Below are 26171 nucleotides of genomic sequence, written 5' to 3' on the forward strand. Positions count from 1 at the left end.
ATTCCAGAGTTTAATTACATGTTGGGTGAAGAAAACTTTTCTCTGATTTGTTTTAAATTTACTACACTGTAGTTTAATCTAATCTAATGGTACTTTGCTTCTGATCTACTGATGTACTGCTTGAGTAAATACATGAGAAACGGACATCCATGTGCTGATGACCAGCATGAACATCCATTTTAAAAACTGAATGGGGAAAAGCAAGGGATGTCCTGTGAAATCCTGCAGGAAGACCTTAGGGAATTGGAAGACTGGGCATCCAAATGGCAGATGAAATTTAATGTGAACAGATGCAAAGTGATGCACATTGGAAAGAATAATCCGAATCATAGTTACCAGATGCTAGAGTCCACCTTGGGGGTCAGTACCCAAGAAAAAGATCTAGGTGTTGTTGCTCAATGTGCGGCAGCAGCAAAAAAATGCAAACAGGATGCTAAGAATTATTAGGAATGGGGTGGTGAATAAGACCAAAAATACTATAAGTGGAGGAGTGGCCTAGTGGTTAGGGTGGTGGACTTTGGTCCTGAGGAACTCAGTTTGATTCCCACTTCAGGCACAGGCAGCTCCTTGTGACTCTGGGCAAGTCACTTAACCCTCCATTGCCCCATGTAAGCCGCATTGAGCCTGCCATGAGTGGGAAAGTGCGGGGTACAAATGTAACAAAAATAAAATAGATACTATTGGAGATTCTACATGGAATGTTGCTATTCCACTAGCAACATTCCATGTAGAAGGCTGCACAGGCTTCTGTTTCTGTGAGTCTGACGTCCTGCACGTACGTGCAGGACGTCAGACTCACAGAAGCAGAAGCCTGCGCGGCCACATTGGTGATCTGCAAGGGCCGACTTCTACATGGAATGTTGCTAGTGGAATAGCAACATTCCATGTAGAATCTCAAATAGTAGCAACAGTGGAGGAGTGGCCTAGTGGTTAGGGTGGTGGACTTTGGTCCTGAGGAACTGGGTTCGATTCCCACTTCAGGCACAGGCAGCTCCTTGTGACTCTGGGCAAGTCACTTAACCCTCCATTGCCCCATGTAAGCCGCATTGAGCCTGCCATGAGTGGGAAAGTGCGGGGTACAAATGTAACAAAAATAAAATAGATACTATTGGAGATTCTACATGGAATGTTGCTACTATTGGAGATTCTACATGGAATGTTGCTATTCCACTAGCAACATTCCATGTAGAAGGCTGCACAGGCTTCTGTTTCTGTGAGTCTGACGTCCTGCACGTACGTGCAGGACGTCAGACTCACAGAAGCAGAAGCCTGCGCGGCCACATTGGTGATCTGCAAGGGCCGACTTCTACATGGAATGTTGCTAGTGGAATAGCAACATTCCATGTAGAATCTCAAATAGTAGCAACAGTGGAGGAGTGGCCTAGTGGTTAGGGTGGTGGACTTTGGTCCTGAGGAACTGGGTTCGATTCCCACTTCAGGCACAGGCAGCTCCTTGTGACTCTGGGCAAGTCACTTAACCCTCCATTGCCCCATGTAAGCCGCATTGAGCCTGCCATGAGTGGGAAAGCGCGGGGTACAAAATGTAACAAAAATAAAAAATAAAAAAATAATGCTTCTGTATTGCTCCATGGTGCAACCTCACCTTGAGTACTGCGTTCAGTTCTGGTCGCTGTATCTCAAAAAAAAAATAGCAGAATTAGAAAAGGTTCAAAGAACAATGACCAAAATGATAAAGAGGATGGAATTCCTCCCATATGAGGAAAGGCTAAAGAGATTGGGGCTCTTCAGCTTGGAAAAGAGACGGATGAGGGGAGATATGATTGAGGTCTACAAAATCCTGAGTGGTGTAGAATGAGTAGAAGTAAATCAATGTTTACTCGTTCCAAAAGTACAAAGACTAGGGGACACTCGAGGAAGTTGCATGAAAATACTTTTAAAACAAAAAGGAGTAAATAGTTTTTCACTCAACGAATAGTTAAGCTCTGGAATTCTTTGTCAGAGGACGTAGTAACAGTGGTTAGTATATCTGGGTTTAAAAAAGGTTTGGACAAGTTCCTGGAGGAAAAATCCATAGCCTGTTATTGAGATGGGCATAGGGGAAGCCACTGCTTGCCCTGAGATTGGTAGTATGGAATGTTGCTACTATTTGGGATTCTGGAATCTTCTTATTTGGGATTCTGATTTGAGGTTCTACATGAAATGTTGCTACTATTTGGGTTTCTGCCAGGTACTTGTGACCTGGATTGGCCACTGTTGGAAACAGGATACTGGGCTAGATGGACCATTGGTCTGACCCAGTATGGCTACTCTTACGTTCTTATGTTACTTGCGGCAAATATTAAACCTCCCTTATTGCTAAACCACATCAAATCCTAGAACCCGTTCCCACTGTACAGGAACTTGCCTGAAAGGCTCCGCTTAACACAAGACTACCTCTACTTCAGGAAGCAGGTGAAAGCTTGACTCTTCAACCAGGCCTTTAATGGAAGAAGTAACTAACTTGTTAGTCTCACTCACACACACAAGGATTGACTCGGGCTGCACATACTGCAGCGGGACATGTTTTTCCACTCCTACCCTAGCTGAGATAATATTTAACCATCTCTCTGACCTCACGTGCAACTTTCTTCAAATCAGTAACCTTACTTTCTAATTTGTCCTACTTTCTTACTCATCTATATGTTACACCTTTGCCTTACCTTTCATCACCAATTATTTTTTTATTTATGGTTCATTTGTATCCCACATTTTCCCACACATGCAGGCACAATGTGGCTTACAGCAAAATTAGGAAAAATTACAAATTCAGAAAATACAGTTAAAGTTGACAAAGGTTAGACCAGGGGAGAAGTAGCTAACAAGGGGGAACTAAGCAGGACGGGGGAGTGCGGTGGGAATATTAATCAGCAGAGGAACTAGGGGAGTACGTTTTAACAAAGAAGTACGTTTTCAGCAATTTTTTTGAAGAGGATGTGGTCCATTTGCGTTTTGAGATGCTGCGGAAGAGCATTCCAGTATTTAGGGCTCCAGTAGCAGAAAGAAGAGGTGAAAATCAGCTTATATTTGACGCCCTTGCAGTTTGGGAAGTGTAGTTGGAGATATGACCGTGCTGCAGGCGTGGCATTCCTTGGTGGAAGATCAATCAAGTTGAGCATACAGTCCGGAGCAAAGCCTAGACAATTTGTCATTGCATGTAGTAGTATAACATGCCATACTTTGTATTGTTGTTCGAATATTTTTACTGCTCTAATTGCCTCCTGCTCATGTTCTTACTGTACACCGCCTTGAGTGAATTCCTTCAAAAAAGTGGTAAATAAATCAATAATTATTTTTGCACCAAAGTTTCTACACTCCAGGCATCTTTATCTCTAGCGTCTGGCCCCGGTGGGCCACTACCCAAGCCAGTGGCTCTAATTTATTGCATTCAGGGAATTCTGATCATTTGTCAAGTTTGTTTTTTGTATTTGTCCTTCCATCTAATGCCAAGCTGGGAAAGTATTTGTCACCTCTTAAGATTACTACAGCTTTCTATGACACTATTCAGTCCAGGTTAATTAAACAGGAGGCTGGAAAGCTGTTTAATGAACATGGTGTAAATGTTACGAAAGTCGTTAACTCGCGACAGGATTGTGAAAAATTACAAGAGGACCTTACGAGACTGGGCGACTAAATGGCAGATGACGTTTAATGTGAGCAAGTGCAAGGTGAGGCATGTGGGAAAAAAGAACCCGAATTATAGCTACGTCATGCAAGGTTCCACGTTAGGAGTTACGGACCAAGAAAGGGATCTGGGTGTCGTCGTCGATAATACGCTGAAACCTTCTGCTCAGTGTGCTGCTGCGGCTAGGAAAGCGAATAGAATGTTGGGTATTATTAGGAAAGGTATGGAAAAACAGGTGTGAAGATGTTATAATGCCGTTGTATCGCTCCATGATGCGACCGCACCTTGAGTATTGTGTTCAATTCTGGTCGCCGCATCTCAAGAAAGATATAGTGGAATTGGAAAAGGTGCAGCGAAGGGCAACTAAAATGATAGCGGGGATGGGATGACTTCCCTATGAAGAAAGATTAAGGAGGTTAGGGCTATTCAGCTTGGAGAAGAGACGGCAGAGGGGAGACATGATAGAGGCATATAAAATAATGAGTGGAGTGGAACAGGTGGATGTGAAGCGTCTGTTCACGCTTTCCAAAAATACTAGGACTAGGGGGCATGCGATGAAACTACAGTGTAGTAAATTTAAAACAAATCGGAGAAAATTTTTCTTCACCCAACGCGTAATTAAACTCTGGAATTTGTTGCCGGAGAATGTGAGAAGGCGATTAGCTTGGCAGAGTTTAAAAGGGGGTTAGCCGGTTTCCTAAAGGACAAGTCCATAAACCGCTACTAAATGGACTTGGGAAAAATCCACAATTCCGGGAATAACATGTATAGAATGTTTGTACGTTTGGGAAGCTTGCCAGGTGCCCTTGGCCTGGATTGGCCGCTGTCGTGGACAGGATGCTGGGCTCGATGGACCCTTGGTCTTTTCCCAGTGTGGCATTACTTATGTACTTATGAATGTTCCACCCATGACCTTCTCATTTCCGCACCCCTTTTTTAACTCATGGGTAAAATCTAGGCATGGATCCTGTGCCTAAGCTTATGCGCGTATATCTCAAATCTAATTAGTGCCAATAATTGCTTGCTAAAAAGCCAATTATTGGTGCTAAATACCTCGTTAGTCAATAAATTGCATGTGAAAACTGGGCACATTCCCGAGTTTGCGTGAGCAATTTTTAGAGACTTTTATAGAATTAGGGGGAAAATGGCCACATAGATGCCCAAGCAGAGTGGCGGATTATCCTGATGCTAATTTTTCTTACCAAAGTACCAAACTCTGGAACTCATTACCCACATATGTGTTCAGCTAATATGAAAAGAATTTTTTTAATAGTTCTATTCTTGTATTAATATTGTCTTGTAATGCTTCTTCTTAATTTGTTATGTAAGCCGCATTGAACCTGAGCTTTCTTGGGAAAATGTTGGTAGAAACGTCATAATAAACAAATAAGACACCCAGTATGGAGTAGATTCTATAAGTGGCACCTAAAAATCAGTGCCAAAAGTTTTACACACTATTCAATAGAGGGTACGCATCCTTTATAGAATAGCAGCTAAGTGCGTACGTCACGCTTAACTTTAGGTGCCAGCAATTATGCCTGCTAAAAGCCTGCGGCTGAATTAGGTGCAGTTTGGCCGAATTCTATATTTATGCGAGTAAAATTCTGGAACATCCCCTAGCCATGCCCTCCACCGCCCCACCCTCCAAATTTATGCATGTTAGGATTTATGCGCGGATTGTTATTGAATACGATCTGTGCATAAATCCTAATTCAGACCAATTAGTTGTTAGCAGCCAATTTTTGGCACTGATTGACTTGTTAAGCAATTAAGTTACGCATGCAAATTGGCTATGTATGCTGATTTGCGCGTCGCTGTTTATAGAATCCAGTGGTATATGCATGTCTTTGCCCAACTTGGTTGACACCCACTTTATTTTGTAGAATAGGCTTAAAATAGGTGCCATAACCAGTGCCACCAGTAGCCTAGTGGTTAGTGCAGTGGACTTTGATCCTGGGGAACTGGGTTTGATTCCCACTGCAGCTCCTTGTGACTCTGGGCAAGTCACTTAACCCTCCATTGCCCCTGGTACAAAATAAGTACCTGAATATATGTAAACCGCTTTGAGTGTAGTTGCAAAAACCTCAGAAAGGTGGCATATCAAGTCCAATTTCCCTTTCCCTATAGGGCGCACCCTGTTGTCAAACTACTCTCATAGGAAGTAATTCTATAAAGTAGGCTCACAGACATAGCCTTCCTGCAGCCACTTCCTAGACCTGGTGGAAAAAGGAAGTTGCATCAGAGAAGGTGGGACATGGCTTGGTATGCACTGTGATGTTGGACCCATGGGAGCTGGGAAAGGAAAGCAGAGAGTAGGGGTTTGCTATTTATCTGATCTTACATGTTTTTATTGGATTATTCTTTTTATTGTTTGATATTACATTTAAGTCATTTGATTTTAATGTACATTGCTTTATATGCTTGTGGAAGTACTATATCAAATCAATAAATGAAATTAATGCAAAAATAAAAATACCCTCATTGTTTCTGATTAATTTCAACTATGTACAGTACATTTATTTCCTTCTCAAGAATGTCTTGAAAATTCATTATTTATTGTTTGTTTCTTTAAAATGCTTTTATAGAACCCAGCTTACATTCTGAGGTCATAGTAACATAGTAGATGACGGCAGAAAAAGACCTGCATGGTCCACCCAGTCTGCCCAACAAGATAACTCATATGTGCTACTTTTTGTGTATACCTGACCTTGATTTGTATCTGCCATTTTCAGGGCACAGACTGTATAATTCTGCCCAGCACTATCCCCACCTCCCAACCACCAGCCCCGCCTGCCACTACCAGCTCTGCCACCCAATCTCGGCTAAGCTTCTGAGGATCCATTTCTTCTGAACAGGATTCCTTTCTGTTTATCCCACGCATGTTTGAATTCCGTTACCGTTTTCATCTCCACCACCTCCCACGGGAGGGTACTACAGATCTAGCTCCAAGACTGTTCCCAGAAGATCAAATAATAAAAATCAGACAAACGAAAAACATAAGACCTTTTCTAAAATCTCCTGCCATCAACGGTATAATTGTTCAAATGTGCTCATGAAAATGCCTACACGAACAGCACAATTTTGATCTGCTTCAATAAATTTGTTTCCATCCAGGAAACATCGGACAATGAATTCCACAACCTAGGACCCATCACTGTGAAGGCATGGAAACATACAAGCATCTCTGAGTAATCTACATAGGAAGAGCTAGAAGACCTTGAGAAAGTCTTTAACAACAACTCAATGACGTTCGTAAGCAAGACAAAACCATCCCATGTACAACATCTTAAATATCAATTTCAAACATTTAAACTGGGAAATGCATACAATCAGGAACCACTGTAGTGATCACAACACAGGAATTTTACGTTCCAAATAACCACCACCCTTAATAAGCCAGACCACTGCATTCTGGGCACTGAAATGCTGGCAACATCACAGCTGGCAATCCAAAATACCCTAAGTTGCAGTAGTCAAAAAAATGGGAGGATCAAACCCTGAACCACTGCATGGAATTTTCGGGGCTAAAACTGTCCTTTTGGAAGTCTTGAAACACACAGTTTGAAAAATGATCTTACAAGCAGACAAAGATAAGTCTCTAACTAGCCCCAAATAATGTACCTCATTGGGAACTGGAATAGCACAGTGCCCAAGATCCAGAACACCGAATCGGTCTAGACAAGGCCTCTCTGTCTTCTGCAAATTCAAAATCAACTTATTTTTTCCTAAACATTGTGAGCTGGTCACCCTTCCAGGACCTGGCCAGGGCTGACCCTGCTTAGCTTCCTTCACACACAGTCACTGCTGGGCTCTACACTTCTCGGTAATTCACCAGGACTCCGCCTCAAACTCAGGGGAGTTCTCTGCCTCCTCTTCTCCTTTCACAAATGTTCACCAACACCAGACTTCTTATAACCAAAGGTTTTATTAGTTGCCATTTAACATAATCCTCATGGCTTATTTCTTCTTCAACTCAAACATAACAAAAAGGCATTTACTCAGAGTCTTCTAATTAAACCCTTTTCAGACTTAAAGCAGTTCCTCAAACTTTCCCTTCTCAGGGGGTAGTGCAACTGTCACCTTTTCAGCAGAGAGCTTCCCTAGTGCTTCCATCTCCCCCTTCCAGCTTGCCACCATTGTCTTAATAAAGCTGCCTGAAAACCTCTCACACCTGGTTCAATTTCCCAGTCAACTCCTGGCTTCTCACTCTCCTGCCGAGTCCTTCCCCTGACTCTGTTTCCCTTCCTGCTGCAGTGCATTCTGGACCTTGTAGTTTCCTGCCTCCTCACAACATACTCTCACATTCTTCACATTACATCCCAGAAATAGGCAAATCAAAGGCCATGTTGAATGCTACGAATCAATACATCATCAATACATAAAGGAATCCTGTTCGGAAAGAATAGATCCTCAGAAGCTTAGCTGAGATTGGGTGGCAGAGCCGGTGGGGGGAGGCGGGGCTGGTGGTTGGAAGGTGGGCCTTGTTTTGGGCAGACTTCTACGGTCTGTGCCCTGAAAATGGCAGAAACAAATCAAGGTCAGGTATACAAATAAAAGTAGCACATATGAGTTTCAATTGTTGGGCAGACTAGATGGACCGTGCAGGTCTTTTTCTGCCGTCATCTACTATGTATGTTACTATGTATCTGCAAAAACATGGTAATTAACAGTAAATGGCTGTAAAACTGTACACAGTGGATGCAGGTAGGAATGAAAAAGAACTGTGGGAAGTACAGAAACCTGTGATATACTATATTGCACTCTTTGGGAAAGGGAAAGGGAAATGGGACTTGACATACCGCCTTTCTGAGGTTTTTTTTGCAACTACATTCAAAGCGGTTTACATATATTCAGGTACTTATTTTGTACCAGGGGCAATGGATGGTTAAGTGACTTGCCCAGAGTCACAAAGAGCTGCAGTGGGAATTGAACCCAATTCCCCAGGATCAAAGTCCACTGCACTAACCACTAGGCTACTCCTCCACTTTGCCAGTCGGAGACCAAGGATGGGCATATCCCAGATCACTGCATGTTGTGAAATAAAATGCGCAGAAAACCACATTTTACGTTTTTTCACTTTGGATTTCGCTCAACTCTTTACAAAGAGTGCACACTCTTTCCTTACAGTACACGCATGACCAAACCATCATGCATGAATAAACCATGGGGAAAGATGGCACACTATTTCAAAACAATGTCGACAACATTGCCCCAAAACAAAAATGAAGACTAACCTAGATAAAACAAAACAAACAATGCTGCAAACAACATGAACATTTTTCAACTGCCCCCCGATATTCAAAAGTATTTCACCAGCCAGGATCAGTACCGGCTATCCACGAATTTTCAGTGGGACATAGCCAGTCATGACCAGCTCTAAATTTGTGGTTAGAGGCTAATATTGCCCTGGACGAAAGGAGGGACGTCCGAAGACTCTTCAGTGAAGAGGATCAGCTGTGACAAGGCGGTGGCCGTAGCGAGAAGGTTGCTAGGCTGTATAGAGAGAGGTGTGATCAGCAGAAGAAAGGAGGTTTTAATGCCCCTGTATAAGACATTGGTGAGGCCCCACCTGGAGTATTGTGTTCAGTTTTGGAGGCCGTACCTTGCAAAGGATGTTAACAAAATGGAAGCGGTGCAAAGAAAAGCTACGAGGATGGTATGGGAGTTGCGTTCCAAGACGTATGAAGAGAGACTTACTGACCTGAACATGTACACCCTGGAGGAAAGGAGGAACAGGGGTGATATGATACAGACGTTCAAATACTTGAAAGGTATTAATCCGCAAAAAAATCTTTTCCGGAGATGGGAAGGCGGTAAAACGAGAGGACATGAAATGAGATTGAAGGGGGGCAGACTCAAAAAAGATGTCAGGAAGTATTTTTCACGGAGAGGGTGGTGGATGTTTGGAATGCCCTCTCGCGGAAGGTGGTAGAGATGAAAACGGTAACGGAATTCAAACATGTGTGGGATATGCATAAACGAATCCTATGCAGTAGGAATGGATCCTCAGAAGCTTAGCCAAAATTGGGTGGCGGAGCAGGTGAGGGAAGAGAGGTTGGTGGTTGGGAGGCGAGGATAGTGGAGGGCAGACTTATACGGTCTGTGCCAGAGCTGGTGATGGGAGGCGGGACTGGTGGTTGGGAGGCGGGAAATACTGCTGGGCAGACTTGTACGGTCTGTACCCTGAAAAAGGCAGGTACAAATCAAGGTAAGGTATACACATATGAGTTTACCTTGTTGGGCAGACAGGATGGACCATGCAGGTCTTTTTCTGCCGTCATCTACTATGTTACTATGGTAGCTGTTCTTGCCATCGCAGCGCCTTCACACAGAGGTGAGAGGCGCTGCGAGGGCCCGGTAAGACGGAGGGGGGCCCGGTGGAGGGGGTGGAGGGGGCCGGGCGGAGGATGGTGGGAGCTGTTTAGAAAGAGAGAGAGGCAGGAAGAGAGGGAGGGGGGCCGGGGCTGGCTAAAATCATGATTTTTTTAATGCAGGGGGGAGCGGGGAGCAGCAGCGACCTCGGGCAGGGGGGCAAGGATGCCCACAAGGACGTGTTATGACGTGTCTGTATGACAGCTCCGGCCTTACCGACAGCTCTGACCACACGTTAAATATATATTGCGGTAAATGAGTCGGTGCAATCGTCGGTATGGTTAGTGCATCCCGAATCGTCCACATTACAATGGTAGTTACTCGTTTGTATTCCATTTTCGTTACCTGCTACCACCGTCGGAAAAAACTGTTTAGTGCATGCCACGGTTTACTACTTGTTCGTTAATGGCTCGTTAAAGTTTAGTGCATCTGACCCTGAATTAGGTCAGCTAACTCCCGTAGTCTGAATATCGGGCCTATGGTTTCCCATTCTCACTCTAGCTGCACTTGACCTGCTCAGAAATCTGAAACCATGACAGGACTGTTGCTATCATCCCTAGGGCATGCAGCCTCTCTGACACCACCTTTCGCTTATCATCAATTAAAGAATTATATACATTCCATCCCCAGTATGGGTCTTACTACTTACTATGGTACAACTTTGCGCAATTTGTTAAAATCACCCACAGGAGATAGGTTATTGTTTTCCGAGTTACAGAGCAGGCTGATTCAGAAATGTGGGAGGGTAGATTTTACAAATATCCTGCAAAAGTGGGGGGAGAGGATCTGGGAACTGATCCGTACCATCGATTCCATCCATTTCCATCACTGCTGATTTGAGAGAATGTCAGTTCAGGGTGCTTCTTCAGGCTTATCATGTGGGCATCTCAAGTTCAAATGAATGCCTTAAATGTCAGGGCTCCCAAGTTACTTTTCTTCACACGATCTGGAGTTGCCCGTCCACATTTGTTTTTTGGAAATGACTTTTTAGCTACCTAACCAGAGTAGTGGACCACAGTGGCGATCCTAGGAGCACTCCCCCGATGCAGCGCGGACCCCCCCCCCCTCCCCGGGTGCACGCCGCTGGGGGGGGGGGTGCCGCAGCGCGTGCCTGCTCAGAGTTCCCTGACTTCGTGCGTTCGCTGTAGCTCCCTCTGACCCGGAACAGGAAGTAACCTGTTCCAGGGCAGAGGGAGCTGCAGCGAGTGCGCGAAGAAGTCAGCGAACTCAGAGCAGGCGTGCGCCGTGGCACCCCCCCAGCGGCGTGCACCCGGGGCGGACCGCCCCCACCCCCTTGGTACGCCACTGGTGGACCAGCATACCCCACGTTCTCCCCTGGGTGTAAGTGTTCTGCTTGAAAGGGGCTGGTAAATACTTGTTTATATATAAAGCATGCAGTATGGAAAAAAATGTATTTTACAACATTGGGTTGGACAAGATACACCTTCATTTTGGCAGTGGAGAAACTAGTTTCATAATTTAATGCTGTTGCAACTGTGTACAGCCTAGTCAATTCAATTCAATTTCGGTCTTATATACCGCTAATATCCCCTGTCTAGGGTTCAGTGTGGTTTACAACAGTTACATTTTTATAAGTAGGCTAATGGGTGAATACAATTCTTATTGGAATGATATGGTGTTATAGAGCGTTATGCAGTGTTATTATAGTCTGTGTTAGCAGTCAATCGTTAATTCGAAAAGCACAGAGGTTTGTCTTAAATAAACTTCATTTCTTGTGAGAATTGGGCTATCTATATGTTTCCATATATAATGGAATCCATAATTTTATTTTTTTCTCTCATTTGGTGATATAAGAACACAATCTCCTGATGGGTTTTTTTTCTTCCAGGTTGGGGGGGGGGGGGGGGGTGGAAGGGTCGTATTTGCTTTGATTTCAGGGTTGATTGATCTCTTGCTTTTGGTTCGATGTTTATGCTGATGCTTTTGATAATTTGTGCTTACGGTGCAACAACGGTTATTATACTGCTTATAAAACCTGACATGACAAGTTCTGGGGGCTGCGCAGATCAAGATAGAGCTGCTCTTGGTTGCGTCTACATTGAAAATGTTGACATGTAAAGCTTTTGTTCAGTTGAAAGATACTATTGTGTCTGTTTTGATACTGATTTTTGCCTTGTCGTCATCATATTTCTTTGAATAAAAATGATTGAAAGATAAATATATTATTGTTTGTAAATTACTATGATGGTATACCAAATAGAGGCTTACCACTAATCTCCAGTTTTAACATTTTTTGGTCATTTTAAAAACCAGAATGTTCAATACAACCAGTGCTTTTTTTGTGCCGGTACGCACCGGTACGGCGTACCGGCACCTTTTTTTGCCCGCCCCGCCCCCCGTGACACTCCGGGCGAGTCCTGCACTTAGTTTTTTTTTTTTTAAGACTCAGAACGCGCGAACGATGCAGCCGGCAGCGATTGAAAGAGGCTGTCTGCTGGGCTGGCGTCTGCGTCGGAGCTTCCCTCACCCTCTGCGAGTCCCGCGAAACAGGAAGTTGTAACAACGAAGGCGGGACTCGCAGAGGGTGAGGGAAGCTCCGACGCAGACACCAGCCCAGACAGCCTCTTTCAATCGCTGCCGGCTGCATCGTTCGCACGTTCTGAGTCTTAAAAAAAAAAAACTAAGTGCAGGACTCGCCCGGAGTGTCGCAGGGGGGGGGGAGGATTGGGGAGAGAAAGAGGGAAACCAACAGAGGGAAGGATTGGGGAGAGAGAGAAAGAAGGAAACCAACAGAGGGAAGGATTGGGGACAGAGAGAAAGAGGGAAACCAACAGAGGGAAGGATTGGGGAGAGAGGGGGAAACCAACAGAGGGAAGGATGGGGAGAGAAAGGGAAAAACAGATGGAAGGATGGGGAGAGAGAGGGAAAACACAGATGGAAGGATTGGGGAGAGAGGGAAAAACAGATGGAAGGATGGGGAGAGAGAGGGGGAAAAACAGATGGAAGGATGGGGAGAGAGAGGGGGAAAAACAGATGGAAGGATGGGGAGAGAGAGGGAAAACAGATGGAAGGATGGGGAGAGAGAGGGGGAAAAACAGATGGAAGGATGGGGAGAGAGAGGGGGAAAAACAGATGGAAGGATGGGGAGAGAGAGGGGGAAAAACAGATGGAAGGATGGGGAGAGAGAGGGGGAAAAACAGATGGAAGGATGGGGAGAGAGAGGGGAAAAACAGATGGAAGGATGGGGAGAGAGAGGGGGAAAACAGATGGAAGGATGGGGAGAGAAAGAGGGAAGACGCTGGATGGAAGAATGCAGAAAGAAATAGGGGAGACACTGGAATGATGGGGAGAGAAAGCAGAGCTGCTGGATGGAAAAGGGGAATAGAGAAAGACTGGAGAATAAGAGGAAGGGGCATGGGGAGAACAAGGGTGAGGAAAAGATGAAAAGCCACAGGTAGATGAAGGAAATTAAAGAATGGATAGTAAGAATGAATTAAATCTGGACAGAGAGAGAGCCTGAAAAATATTGAAGAAAGCAAAGAAAAAGGAGACAAAAATGACAAATGGCACAGAAGAGTTAAGCGAAAACAAAGGAAAGCAGAATCAGAGACTGGGACCAATATGGAAAGAAAAACAGTCACCAGACAACAAAGGTAGAAAAAAATCATTTTATTTTCATTTTAGTGTTTGTAATATGTCCAATTTGAGAATTTACATTGGCTGTCTTATTCACTGCTACTACTTAGCAAATCACGTTATTTTTTTCTCCTATAGTACTGTAATATTTTCAATGATGTCTGTTTATATGCGCCATGGCTGGTATAGGGGGTGTGGTTAATGTGGGTGTGGCTATCATAGGGGTGGAGCCATATGTGGTGACCCCGCCCATAATGAGTACCGGCACCTTTTTTTCTACAAAAAAAGCACTAAATACAACTGAAAACAGAACAATAGGAATTATAAAACACAGGATCAACTCAGCACTTCCCTAGTTGATAGATTTTGAAGCTATTTATCAGAGAATGGACAAGTGTATTTTCCTAACCCCGTTCAGATCTTTCTAAGGGAACAGATTTGGTAATTTCACCTCAACCAGCTTGTCTCACTTAGAAAAAGTGCCTGGAAATATATCATGTGCAGGGAACACATATAAGTACATTTTATGAACTCATCCAGGACATAGTTTCCTAAAAAACATAGTGAAGCAAGGTGTTGCACTGGGACGCCAAGCCAGTATTTTGTCAGTGAGAAGATTCTCAAGCTCCTACAGTAATCCAAATACCACCCCCCTCCCCCGCACACACCCCACCATGGTTATTCTTCTACAATTATCTTCCATGATAAGATAATACCAACAGTGGTTCTTCTCGGGCCTATTTTCAGCTTCCCGACTTCATATGCGGTGGCAGTACAGTACCTGAGATGTGCCTCTGATATCTGCTCCAGACCCCACCAGTCGCTTGTGCTCTTTTACATCCTGGATCGTCTCATAGAAGTTTTCAGTTCTCTTCCCTGCAGGAGGACACAAATAGTTCCGGGTGCCAGCGTTCACCTCAGACACGCAGGACCCCACACTGCGCGAACTAAACCCAGTCCTGACTGGGAGTTTCACCAAATCATCCAAGGACTGTGTGGAACGGATGCCAGCCGGGGCAGAGTGCTCCAGTGCAATATTGGTCCTCCTCCGAGCTTGCAGTCTTTCTGGGCTGTTGAACGTGGTGAATGTACTCATGGGATAGTTCGTTTCCCTTCCCATGTACAGCATGTTCTGACCCTCAGAATTTACACCTTCCCCATCCTTTAAGGATATACCAGCACCCGAGATATTGCAGTCCGATAGTGATATGATAATATTGGGCTGGATGGCGTTTCCCATCTGTGATACTGTGTCTGTACTTCTCAGTGACTCAGCACTCATAAACTTGTACTTGTACGTTTCCATTCCTGGAGACGCACTGCCATTGCTTTCACTCTCTGTACTGAGCAATGGGAGGCTGCTGGTGGGCAGGAACTCAGGCCTCAGCTCTTTGACATACTTAGCGGGAATGTAAAATGGTCTACTGTTCTCATTGTGTCGCACATGCCACCAGTGGTCATTGGTCCTCTTCAACAGTAGATATCTCTCATTGGGTTTGATGGAGATAAGTCTCCCATCTTTAGCTGTATATGCAAACTCATACTCCACCAAGACGTAAACGCTGCCTGGGGCCGCAGGGGTCTGCATGGCTTCCAGCGAGAGGTGGGAGGAGGCCCAGGGATGGGCTTGTTGCTAAGCCTTGATCCCACCTAGAAAATACAAAATAAATATTGATTATGGATTGTGTTTGATGAATACAAATGTATTTTAAGACATCAGAAAGAAAAATGAGAACAACTTATGAGCAGATCATTTATTATATGCAGGGCCGTGCCAACACGGTAAGCGCAGTAAGCACTGCAGGGGGGCACCTGCCTTCAAGGGCGCTGTGCCGTCACGTTGTATTTTTTTAAAAAAAACCTTACTCCTCCGCTCCCCTCCATCCCCGATTCGCTGGCACTATAAATTTACCTCACTCTGCCTCCTCCGATGTCTGCGCAGCGTCAGTGAAAGCGCTGCCTGTCTGACGTCTCTCCACCAGCCCAGCCTTCCCTTTGCTCGTTTGTTCCCTCTGTGTCCCGCCCTCAAGGAAATGACGTCAGAAGATGGCGGGACACAGAGGGAACCAACAAGCGAAGGGAAGGCTGAGCTGGTGGAGAGACGTCAGACAGGCAGCGCTTTCACTGATGCTGCGCAGACGTTGGAGGGAGGTAAATTTAAAAGTCCGGGGGGGGGGGGGGAGAGGATGCGCGATGGTCTGCAGGGGGGCGCCAGAGACCCTAGTCATGGGTCTCTTTAAATTATGCAAATTATGTATTTACATAATTTAAAGTGTGCCAACCCTGAAGCCAAAACCTGCACAATACAACTGCCCCAAGTACACAGTAAGTACCTGCATATGATATGTAAACCACTTTGATTGTAACCACAGAATGGCGGTAAATCAAGTCCCAGCTCCTTTCCCCTTTATCCCGAACACTGTGTACAATACATGCAATGTAACAGAATTAAACCTGCAAAACAAAAACCCTCCTCCATCCTCTGCTGCCCAAATTTACACTTCCATAGAAGTGTAAGGCCCTCAGGCCCTCTTACACAGTTCAGCTAATTAGAAGTGGAAATAAAAAGATTTTTACTGTTTCTCTAAACAATAGGCAGTTCCTCTCATATCTACCTTCCTCCTTGAGATAGAGGAAGGCCTCACAGAAACAACACGTCCTCTTTGAAAGCAGGAATACAAGGCAACTCGTTCTGAATATTGATTTAACGGCTATGTGTTAGCCGGCTCTGCAAAAACCAGGTATTCAATACTGAAGCCTGGAATTGAATATCCAGGAATAAAGCCAGCAGTGGTCCGCAAAACGCTCACCGCTGCCAACTAAATACTGACCCCTACGTTTATTTATTTTTTATCATTTATTTATAATTTTTCATTTTACAAGGGTCACTTGCAAACAGTAATACAGAGATGACTGTACATTAATACAATATTAGAGGAAAACAATCTCAACTAGATAAATTGATTATATACAATCTTTCTCTTTCTTAGACCACAAAATACATAGGGAGAGTGAAACAAGACAAGGAGATCAATTAAACAACAGCAAACAAAGAAAACGTGGTATTAACCTGATTATCCCCAGTTATTATTTATCTGAATCATTATTCCACATTGATCGTCTGGTTGACTTCTTCAAACCCAAGACGGTGTATAGTCAATTAATTTTGTTGGAAACATACTTTTTGTCCAATATTAGTGGAAATAATACACCTGATTTCATTTTTTTCTCTTTTAAAACCAGAAATTATTTAGCAATACAAACACTTGAATCTCTAATCCAATTCCCACTGATTAAGGTAATCCCAGTTTCACAGGCTTCACTCCTTTTGAATTAATATACTAAGAGGAATCATTTCAGAGGAAAAAACTTTAGGAGTCATACCCGGAACTCTGGGAAAACAACAATCTCGATATTAATCATCTGTAATAATATTCATTTTGTTCAAGTTTTTCTGGTCTATTATCATTTTCAAAATCTTAACCGTTTCCTACTCCTGTAGAACTTCATTTGCTGTATCAATTTTTCATTCTCAAAGGATTCGATTATCCATGTTGCTCACTAATAAGATTATATCTGAAGCAAAATTATTTACTACCACCGTTAGGTCCTGGAGCGCCTTCCAGATGATATTCAATGTAACCTCCACGGGAGCCAAAAACTCCAAGCTGATAGCTCTTATGGGTTTAGGAGTGGCACCGCCGACACGGGTTCAGCTGTAAACGACTTCTGTTTCAGCATACACTCCTAACTCATTCCTCCACTCCTTTGGACATGGTGGTTAAATGACTCGGGAGCAATGAAGTTGTTTCCAGGTCCAAGAGCATTGACGCTCCTTCGCCGGCGCTAATCAAAGGACTCATCAACCCAGTCATCTGTAGGCAGCTCGTCGCGCAGTGGTCCCACACTTGCTGCACAGGAGAAAAAAACGCTGGTCATCGGCGGCTACCCCCCCATTGTCCCCTTCCTCTCAGTTAAGGTAACTGAAAATGCAGAGAAGAAATTTCAAGTAAACAAAGACAGAACTTCAGAGGACAGCTGGGCCGTTGAGCATACGAGCTTCAGGTCACCATCTTTCCACTCTCCCTAGTTTGGGACACTCTTTGTCTGGTTTCTCCTCAGAGGCCTGTCTGGATACGGGTAACCCTTCAGCATAGCCCTCTGAGTCATTGAAACACAGAAGCCCCTCCACCACTACAAGGTGGTGTCCCTTCAGAGGGGGACCCCTACGTTTATAAGGTACACTAACGAACTGAATGTACATGAACAAATGAACATGCCTAATCTTTGCATGTAACTTTTTCCCCTGATCTTAATGCTTTTCTGGAATCACTTTTTCATAATATAGCTAAAAACACAAACGGACTCTTGCTTTGAAACCTGCCTTTGATGCAAAGCACCTGTGGATGTTAAGTACGTTTTCAATGAAAATACATGTGACCCCAACCAAAAACACCCTTGGACATCTCTTCTTATGGCAGTTAAAATTAATTAAAGGACTAAAGTATAAAACATATCATGCATCTAACTTCCCCTACCTGGGATCCCAACTCTGGAATGCTCTACCCAGATACATTCGATCAACTAGTGAGTACCTTCCCTTTAGGAAACTATTGAAAACCCATCTATTCAAACAGAGTTACCCGAATGACTTGACCTACCATAAGCAACCCATCCATTTACCGGTTCATCTTATTATTAACAACAATGACTTAGAAATTACCTCCTACCAATCTTCTTACCCTCCATACTCTTCCCCTACCTCTTCATCGCTCCACTTCCTTACCTATCCCTATCCTTTTTCTCATACCTCTTTTATCCCATTTACCCCTTGTTCATATACCTCCTTTGTTGATTCTGATACTACAGATTGTATTCTCATTGAGCCTGCCATGAGCGGGAAAGCGCGGGTACAAATGTAACAAAAAAAAAACAAACAAAAAAAAATTACCACCATTAACACACCAAAACTGAATCTTCCAATTTCGGACACCCTAAAAATTCTTGGAGTTACCACTGATCGACACCTAACACTAGAGAGTCACGCAAAAAACACAACCAAGAAGATGTTCCATTCAATGTGGAAATTACTACTACTACTATTTAGCATTTCTATAGCGCTACAAGGCGTACGCAGCGCTGCACAAACACAGAAGAAAGACAGTCCCTGCTCAAAGAGCTTACAATCTAATAGACAAAAAATAAATAAAGTAAGCAAATCAAATCAATTAATGTGAACGGGAAGGAAGAGAGGAGGGTAGGTGGAGGCGAGTGGTTACAAGTGGTTACGAGTCAAAAGCAATGTTAGGTGGGCTTTCAGTCTAGATTTAAAGGTGGCCAAGGATGGGGCAAGACGTAGGGGCTCAGGAAGTTTATTCCAGGTGTAGGGTGCAGCGAGACAGAAGGCGCGAAGTCTGGAGTTGGCAGTAGTGGAGAAGGGAACAGATAAGAAGGATTTATCCATGGAGCGGAGTGCACGGAAAGGGGTGTAGGGAAGGACGAGTGTGGAGAGATACTGGGGAGCAGCAGAGTGAATACATTTATAGGTTAGGAGAAGAAGTTTGAACAGGATGCGAAAACGGATAGGGAGCCAGTGAAGGGTCTTGAGGAGAGGGGTAGTATGAGTAAAGCGACCCTGGCGGAAGATGAGACGGGCAGCAGAGTTTTGAACCGACTGGAGAGGGGAGAGGTGACTAAGTGGGAGGCCAGCAAGAAGCAGATTGCAGTAGTCTAAACGAGAGGTGACAAGGGTGTGGATGAGGGTTTTGGTAGAGTGCTCGGAAAGAAAGGGGCGGATTTTACGGATGTTGTAAAGAAAGAAACGACAGGTGTTGGCAATCTGCTGGATATGAGCAGAGAAGGAGAGAGAAGAGTCAAAGATGACCCCAAGGTTTCGAGCTGAGGAGACAGGGAGAATGAGAGAGCCATCAACAGAAATAGAAAACGGGGGGGAGCGGGGAGGTGGGTTTGGGGGGGAAAATGAGAAGCTCGGTTTTGGTCATATTTAATTTCAGGTGGCGTTGAGACATCCAGACAGCAATGTCAGACAAGCACGCTGAAACTTTGGTTTGGATGCAAGGTGAGATATCAGGGGTAGAAAGGTAGATTTGGGAGTCATCAGCATAGAGATGGTAGGAAAAGCCATGGGATGAGATTAATGAACCAAGGGAAGAAGTGTAGATAGAAAAGAGGAGGGGACCAAGAACAGAACCCTGAGGTACGCCGACAGGCAGAGGGATAGAAGTAGAAGAGGATCCACCAGAGTGAACACTAAAGGTGCGGAGGGAGAGGTAGGAAGAGAACCAGGAAAGGACAGAGCCCTGGAATGCAAGTGAGGACAGGGTATCGAGAAGTATGCTGTGATCGACAGTGTCAAAAGCAGCGGAAAGATCAAGAAGAATGAGGATGGAATTAAAAAGATTAAGTAAGACCTTTCTTCCCAAGAACCGTCTTCCGCAACCTGGTACAATCAATGGTACTCAGTCATTTTCTAGATTACTGCAATGCACTCTACACGCTGGCTGCAAAGAGCAAATAACCAAGAAACTTCAGACAGCTCAGAACAATGCAGCTAGACTCAAATTCAGTAAAACAAAATATGAAAGCGCTAAACCCCTGTGAGAGAAGCTACACTGGCTCCCACTCAAAGAAAGTATCACGTTCAAAATATGTACCCTAGTTCATAAAATTATTCACGGAGACGCACCAGCCTACATGTAAGACCTGATAGACTTACCACCCAGGAATGCTAAAAAATCATCCCGCACATTCCTTAATCTTCACTTCCCAAACTGTAAAGGTCTAAAATACAAATTAACGCATGCGTCAACCTTTTCCTACCTGAGCACACAATTCTGGAACACGCTGCTGCACAACTTAAAAACGATTTATGAACTAGCTAACTTCCGAATTCTACTGAAGACCCATCTCTTTAACAAGGCATACAACAAGGATCAACAAATATGAACTCCTGCACACATATCCAGAACTGCCTTTACAATACTTGCTTGCCAAACTACTACCATGTTTTATCATTATCATGTTACCTAAGATCCTTCTGCTATTACTAAATGTATATTTTCTCATATATTTCCACTATTCATGATGTATTGTAAGCCACATTGAGCCTGCAAAGAGGTGGGAAAATGTGGGATACAAATGCAACAAATAAAAAAATAAATAAATAAATGTTGCTACTAATTGGGATTCCAGAACCTTCAGAACTTTTAGTACAAGAACAGTGCTAGGCAGACTTCTACGGTCTACACCCTGAACGAGACTGAATAGATATTGATGGGCTGGAGTGTAAATTTTAAAGGGCTTCGACGTTAGTTTCAGAACTTTTGGTACAGGAACAGTGCTGGGCAGACGTTTATGGTCTGTGCCCTGAGAATGGCAAGGACAAATCAAACTCGGGTATAAAGTATCACATACCATGTAAAATGAGTTTATCTTGTTGGGCAGACTGGATGGACCATTCAGGTCTTTATCTGCCGTCATTTACTATGTTACTCTTTGGGGTTCTACATGGAACGTTGCTACTAATTGGGATTCCAGAATCTTCAGAACTTTTAGTACAAGAACAGTGCTAGGTAGACTTCTACGGTCTGTGCCCTGAGAATGGCAAGGACAAATCAAACTCGGGTATAAAGTATCATATACCATGTAAAATGAGTTTATCTTGTTGGGCAGACTGGCTGGACAGTTCAGGTATTTATCTGTCGTCATTTACTATGTTAACTATGTTAGTACTGATTTTAAAGCAACTGCTAACACAATATTAAGCAATTTGGGCCCCTTTACTAACTGAGCTGTACGCATACTAGCATTTTTAGTGTGTGCTATACATTAGCACAAGCTAACGCTAAAGACACCCTACTACTACTACTACTACTATTTAGCATTTCTATAGCGCTACAAAGCATACGCAGCGCTGCACAAACATAGGAATCTAAAAACGCTAGCGCGTCTTAGTTAACAGAGCCCTTAGAGTCATGTTGATCCAGAGAGATGTCCAATGCTAGAGAACCAAAAATAATCAGCTTCCATGACAGCGGTTGTCGAATATGTACAATTTTTGAAATAATGTTCCATATCTGGTTCTAAAAGGCATGAGTGACACTGCATTCAAAAAGAAGGTATTTCAGGGTATGTTCCAAGATATGTCTTACACGACCAGCAGAGATTGTGAGGTAGTAAACCTGCAACTGCTAATTTCTGTGGAGTCCAAATGGTTTTGTGATGTAAAAAGAAAAGAGGTTACTGGTCTTCCGAGAAATTTCCAAAAGTCTTTCCATTGTTCTGATGTTAGTTTGTGCTTCAGGTCCAATTCCCATGATTGCATGAGGCAAGATTTCAAAGATGATTCTCTGGATACTAAAAATTTGTATATGTTGGAGGCCATATGACCTGTACAAAATAATTTCTCAACAAAGGTGTGTTTCATTTTTTCTTTAAAAATACCAGACAAGATCTCAGGTATTTTGTAAAATTATACTGGCTGCTGACAGAGGCCAAGGTTTTGTTCAAGTTTGCTTCTTTTTTTATTTAAGGTTTTAGATGAAGCTATTCCAGCTTATACCTTGGATAACTTTCAGTTCACAACTTCATTTAGATCCCAAAGAACCATAAATTATTCTCCTTTTAGCTTTCCTTCAACCAAAAGTGGAAAGAGATTGAAAATTCTTCAAGTATCGTTGGCTTATCAAGTCCCTAAATTATGGCAAGAATTCTACTATGTTTTACTCAATCTGACTCCTATATTTTATTTAAAAGGAATCTTAAAACGCATATTTTCAAGAAGTTTGTTTAATCTAATAATTAGAATTGTTTTTTATTACATAAGTACATCAGTATTGCCACACACATTGGGACAGAACAAAGGTCCATCAAGCCCAGCATCCTGTTTCCAACAGTGGGCAATCCAAGTCACAAATAGCTGGCAAGATCCCGAAAAAGTTCAATACATTTTAAACTGCTTATCACAGAAATAAAAAGTGGATTTTCCCCAAGTTAGTTTAATAATGGTCTATGGACTTTTCCTTTAGGAAAGCCGTCCAGACCTTTTTTAAACCCCGCTAAGCTAACCGCCTTTACCACATTCTCTGGCAACGAATTCCAGAGTTTAATTACACGTTGAGTGAAGAAACATTTTCTCAGATTCGTATTAAATTTACTACTTTGTAGCTTCATCGCATGCCCCCTAGTCCAAGTATTTTTGGAAAGAAAGTGTTGTAATTCCTGGGAGATTGTCCTGGTTTCTTAGCAGATATTGTGAACTGCTTAGAACTTTAAGGTTATACCAGTGTACAAATGCTGTTATGTCCTCCGAGTAGTTTGCTAACGGCTCAGGCTGAAGGAAGGCCCCTGGATTGGTTGAAGCTGCCTGCTATTGCTGAAGGTGCCAACAGCAAAATTAATTGAGGCAAGGAAAGAAGGAAAGAGAGGTACCAGATTACAGGGGGGGGGGGGGGGGGAAGGGAGGAACACAAAGAGGGAGAGAAGTGCTGCACTCGAGAGGGATGGAGGGGAGAGATGCTCGACTCATACGAGGGAAGGGAAAGGAAGGACAGGATGGGATGCCAATGCGTGAGATCCGACCACTTAAGCATGTGAGCTAGAGAAGGGGGCATGTCTGTGCTCATGTACACAACAGCTCTCACATTGCACAGAAAAAGTTGATGTTCACAGCAATCCACTGTAATCCCCGAGAGGCAATGTAGCTCCCCCAGGGGCAGGGCTGCAGGGTTTACTTCTTGGACCCTATTCAAACTTCTGGTTTGCTCAGCTTTGAATGACCAGAATCCCCCAGTGGCCTGAGGGCAGAGTTCCAGCCTTCTGCCCAAGAAGCCCATCAGTCTGAAGCTAGCTGCTAGCCAGAGTTTCTTAGCTCTTCCAGTTGCAAGCATTGTGTACAATACATCCCCCCTACAGTACTGGCACTTGCCTCACCTTTTATCCTGCAGTGGTCAGTAGCAGCAGCGAGCGGAGATTCAGCCTGCTCATGCCAACCCAAGCCCTCTCTCTGATGTTTCCCGCCTATGCAGAAGCAGGAATGTCAGAGAGAAGACTCGAGGGTTGGAACTAGCAGGCTGGGTGACTCGCTGCTGGCTGCCGCTGATCACTACAGAAGAATACTTTAAATACTGGGTCGCTGGCTGGGAACAGGACTGCGACACACCTGGGGAGCAGCCATGGCACACGGTTGAAAAACATTGCTCTGACAGTTTTCACAGCCTGCGCTTATCTCCTGTGTGTGGAGAACTTCAGCTACATCAGTGCACACATCCTGAAGAAGGCACTTCAGCACTCCTGAAAGCCTGTATCTCATGAGCTTTCTTAGCCTAATACGGTATTATCTCGTTCAACTATTTTCCTAGTTTTCTTTGAGTCAGAAAGTAGGAAGGCTATGTGCTACAAAGGATGTAACTCATCTGATTCTCAGGAAGCGGAAAGCCGGCAGGAAGGAAGGACTGTACAGGCAGGCAATCCTATCTAACTTCCCTTGACCAACTCTTGGTGCAGATACAAAGACAACTTCCTGGCCTTTAGATAAAATGAGTGACTTTAGGTCACCTGTCTTTTTGTATGCCACTGCTGGCATCAAGACTGGGAAAGCTCTTGAGCAGTGCCAGCTGCATGTCTGTGCATTTCCTACTGCATACAGGCATGCATGCACACACACGCTTGCTTGCTTCCTCACTCACCCAACCCAGGTGCTTCCTGTTGCTGCCTGTAGCATAGCAATGCCAGATCTCAGTTCAGTTCAGCACTAGTTTTGTTCCAGACACAGCCAAGAATGAAAAAAAAAAATAATTCCACTGATCACTAGGTCAGAGAATCTTCAGCAGCCATTTTGAAAAACAAACTGACTAAGGGGTCCTTTTACTAGATTATAGTAAGTGCTAGCACGAGCTTAGAGTAGCTTTAAAAGGCTGACCACAGGTCGTTCCGAGGTGTCCTGCGGTATGTTCCTAATGTTTGTGTGTTACCTGCATACTATATTTTGCAGAGGTATGTGTATGGGAGGCGGAGAGTGGGTGTTTGTGCGTTGATCAGTTAGTGCATCTACATTACTAAGCGCTGATCAGCGCAGGATTAGCCTGGGTGGTTGTAACTGCTCAGGTGCTAATTTCTATTAATGGCAACATTAGCGCATGGCCATTAATTCCAAAAATAGAAAATCAGCCATTTTACAGCTGCAGTAAAAATGGTGTTAGCGCATGGGAAAGACTTGCGTAAGGACACACTACGGGCACTTTTTAATCACAGCTTAGTAAAAAAAAAAAGACCCTCCAAAAAAGTAATTTTTCCACATTTTCTTTAGTTGTTTCACAGATTTGCTACATGGCACTGGTACTCTGATGCCAAGTTTTTTTTTCCTGGCTATTTCTTATTTCCTTCGTCGTGATAACCAGGGCCAGTGCTAGGGTACTAGATGTCCTAGGTGAACCTTTGAGGTAACACAAGAGAGGGTAAAACAGCATACAAGCATAAACAGAAACATAAATAAAGCAACACTGGGCCTTCATGATGGAGATAAATGCAGTTCTTTTTATTCGGAAAATCACAGACAGCGTTTGTCATTGACTACATGGACAGTGGCCAAGGCCAGGGCAATATACCCTAACTGTTTGGTTTTTTCCAACTTTCTGCAGGAGGGCATTCCATGTATCCACCACCCTTTCCATGAAAAAATGCTTCCTGACATTACTTCTGAGTCTGCCCCTCTTCAACCTTAACTCATGTCCTCTAGTTCTACCACCTTCCCGTCTCCGAAAAAGGTTCATTTGCGGATTAATACCTTTCAAATATTTGAATGTCTGTATCATGTCACCACTGTTTCTCCTTTCCTCCAAGGTATACATGTTCAGGTCTGCAAGTCTCTCCTCGTACGGTTTGCAATGCAAATCACATAACATTTTTGTGGCTTCTTTTTGCATCGCATCCAGTCTTTTTACATCATTAACAAGATACGGCCTCCTAAACTGAACATAATCACTTGTGCAGGGCTATCCGCTACTATTCAGCGGTACTTATCTGATTAATGCCGCTGAATATCAACACAGTCCGCTAAACTCAAAGCTGCCTATTTTGTGGCAGCCTGGGGCGGAGCTGGCATTTATGCAGTTAAGTTGCCAATATTCAGTACTTAGGGGTCCTATTACAAAGCCAAGGTAAAAAGTGGCCTGCGGTATTGTGGGTGCGTCTTTTTGGTGCGCGCTGGACCACTTTTTACTGTGGCAGGGAAGAAGACCATTTTTTAATGGGCCAGGAAATGGGCGTGCACAAAAATTAAAACTAGCGTGCCTATTTATGGCCTCAAACCTTACCATTGACCTAGTGGTAAAGGCTCACATTCTACCCGCAAACCAACATGGCCATGCTGCTGATTACCACTGGGAACACCTCCGCATTAGAAAATAGAAAATTATTTTCTAAGGCTGGATTTCGCACACACCAAACTCAGAATTACTACTATGCACATGCGCTACCCTGCTTGCAGTGCCAATTTGGTGCACACTACCCGCGCATTAGCCCTCCCGCAGCTTTGTAAAATGGTCCCTTAACTGCCTAAGCT

General features: G+C 43.8%; 1 protein-coding gene across 1 annotated transcript in view; it reads right to left on the reverse strand.

Moving 5' to 3' along the window:
• The window catches only part of ARHGAP27 (Rho GTPase activating protein 27), a 258259-nt gene that overhangs the window by 207660 nt on the left and 24428 nt on the right, over positions 1–26171 (reverse strand). Inside the window, exon 2 of the mRNA XM_030220824.1 lies at positions 14373–15241. Coding sequence (XP_030076684.1) covers positions 14373–15179 — 807 coding nt within the window. The 5' untranslated portion in view covers positions 15180–15241. The remainder of the gene's footprint in view (positions 1–14372; positions 15242–26171) is intronic.

Source organism: Microcaecilia unicolor, chromosome 12 (assembly GCF_901765095.1).
Source record: "Microcaecilia unicolor chromosome 12, aMicUni1.1, whole genome shotgun sequence".
NCBI lineage: Eukaryota > Metazoa > Chordata > Amphibia > Gymnophiona > Siphonopidae > Microcaecilia > Microcaecilia unicolor.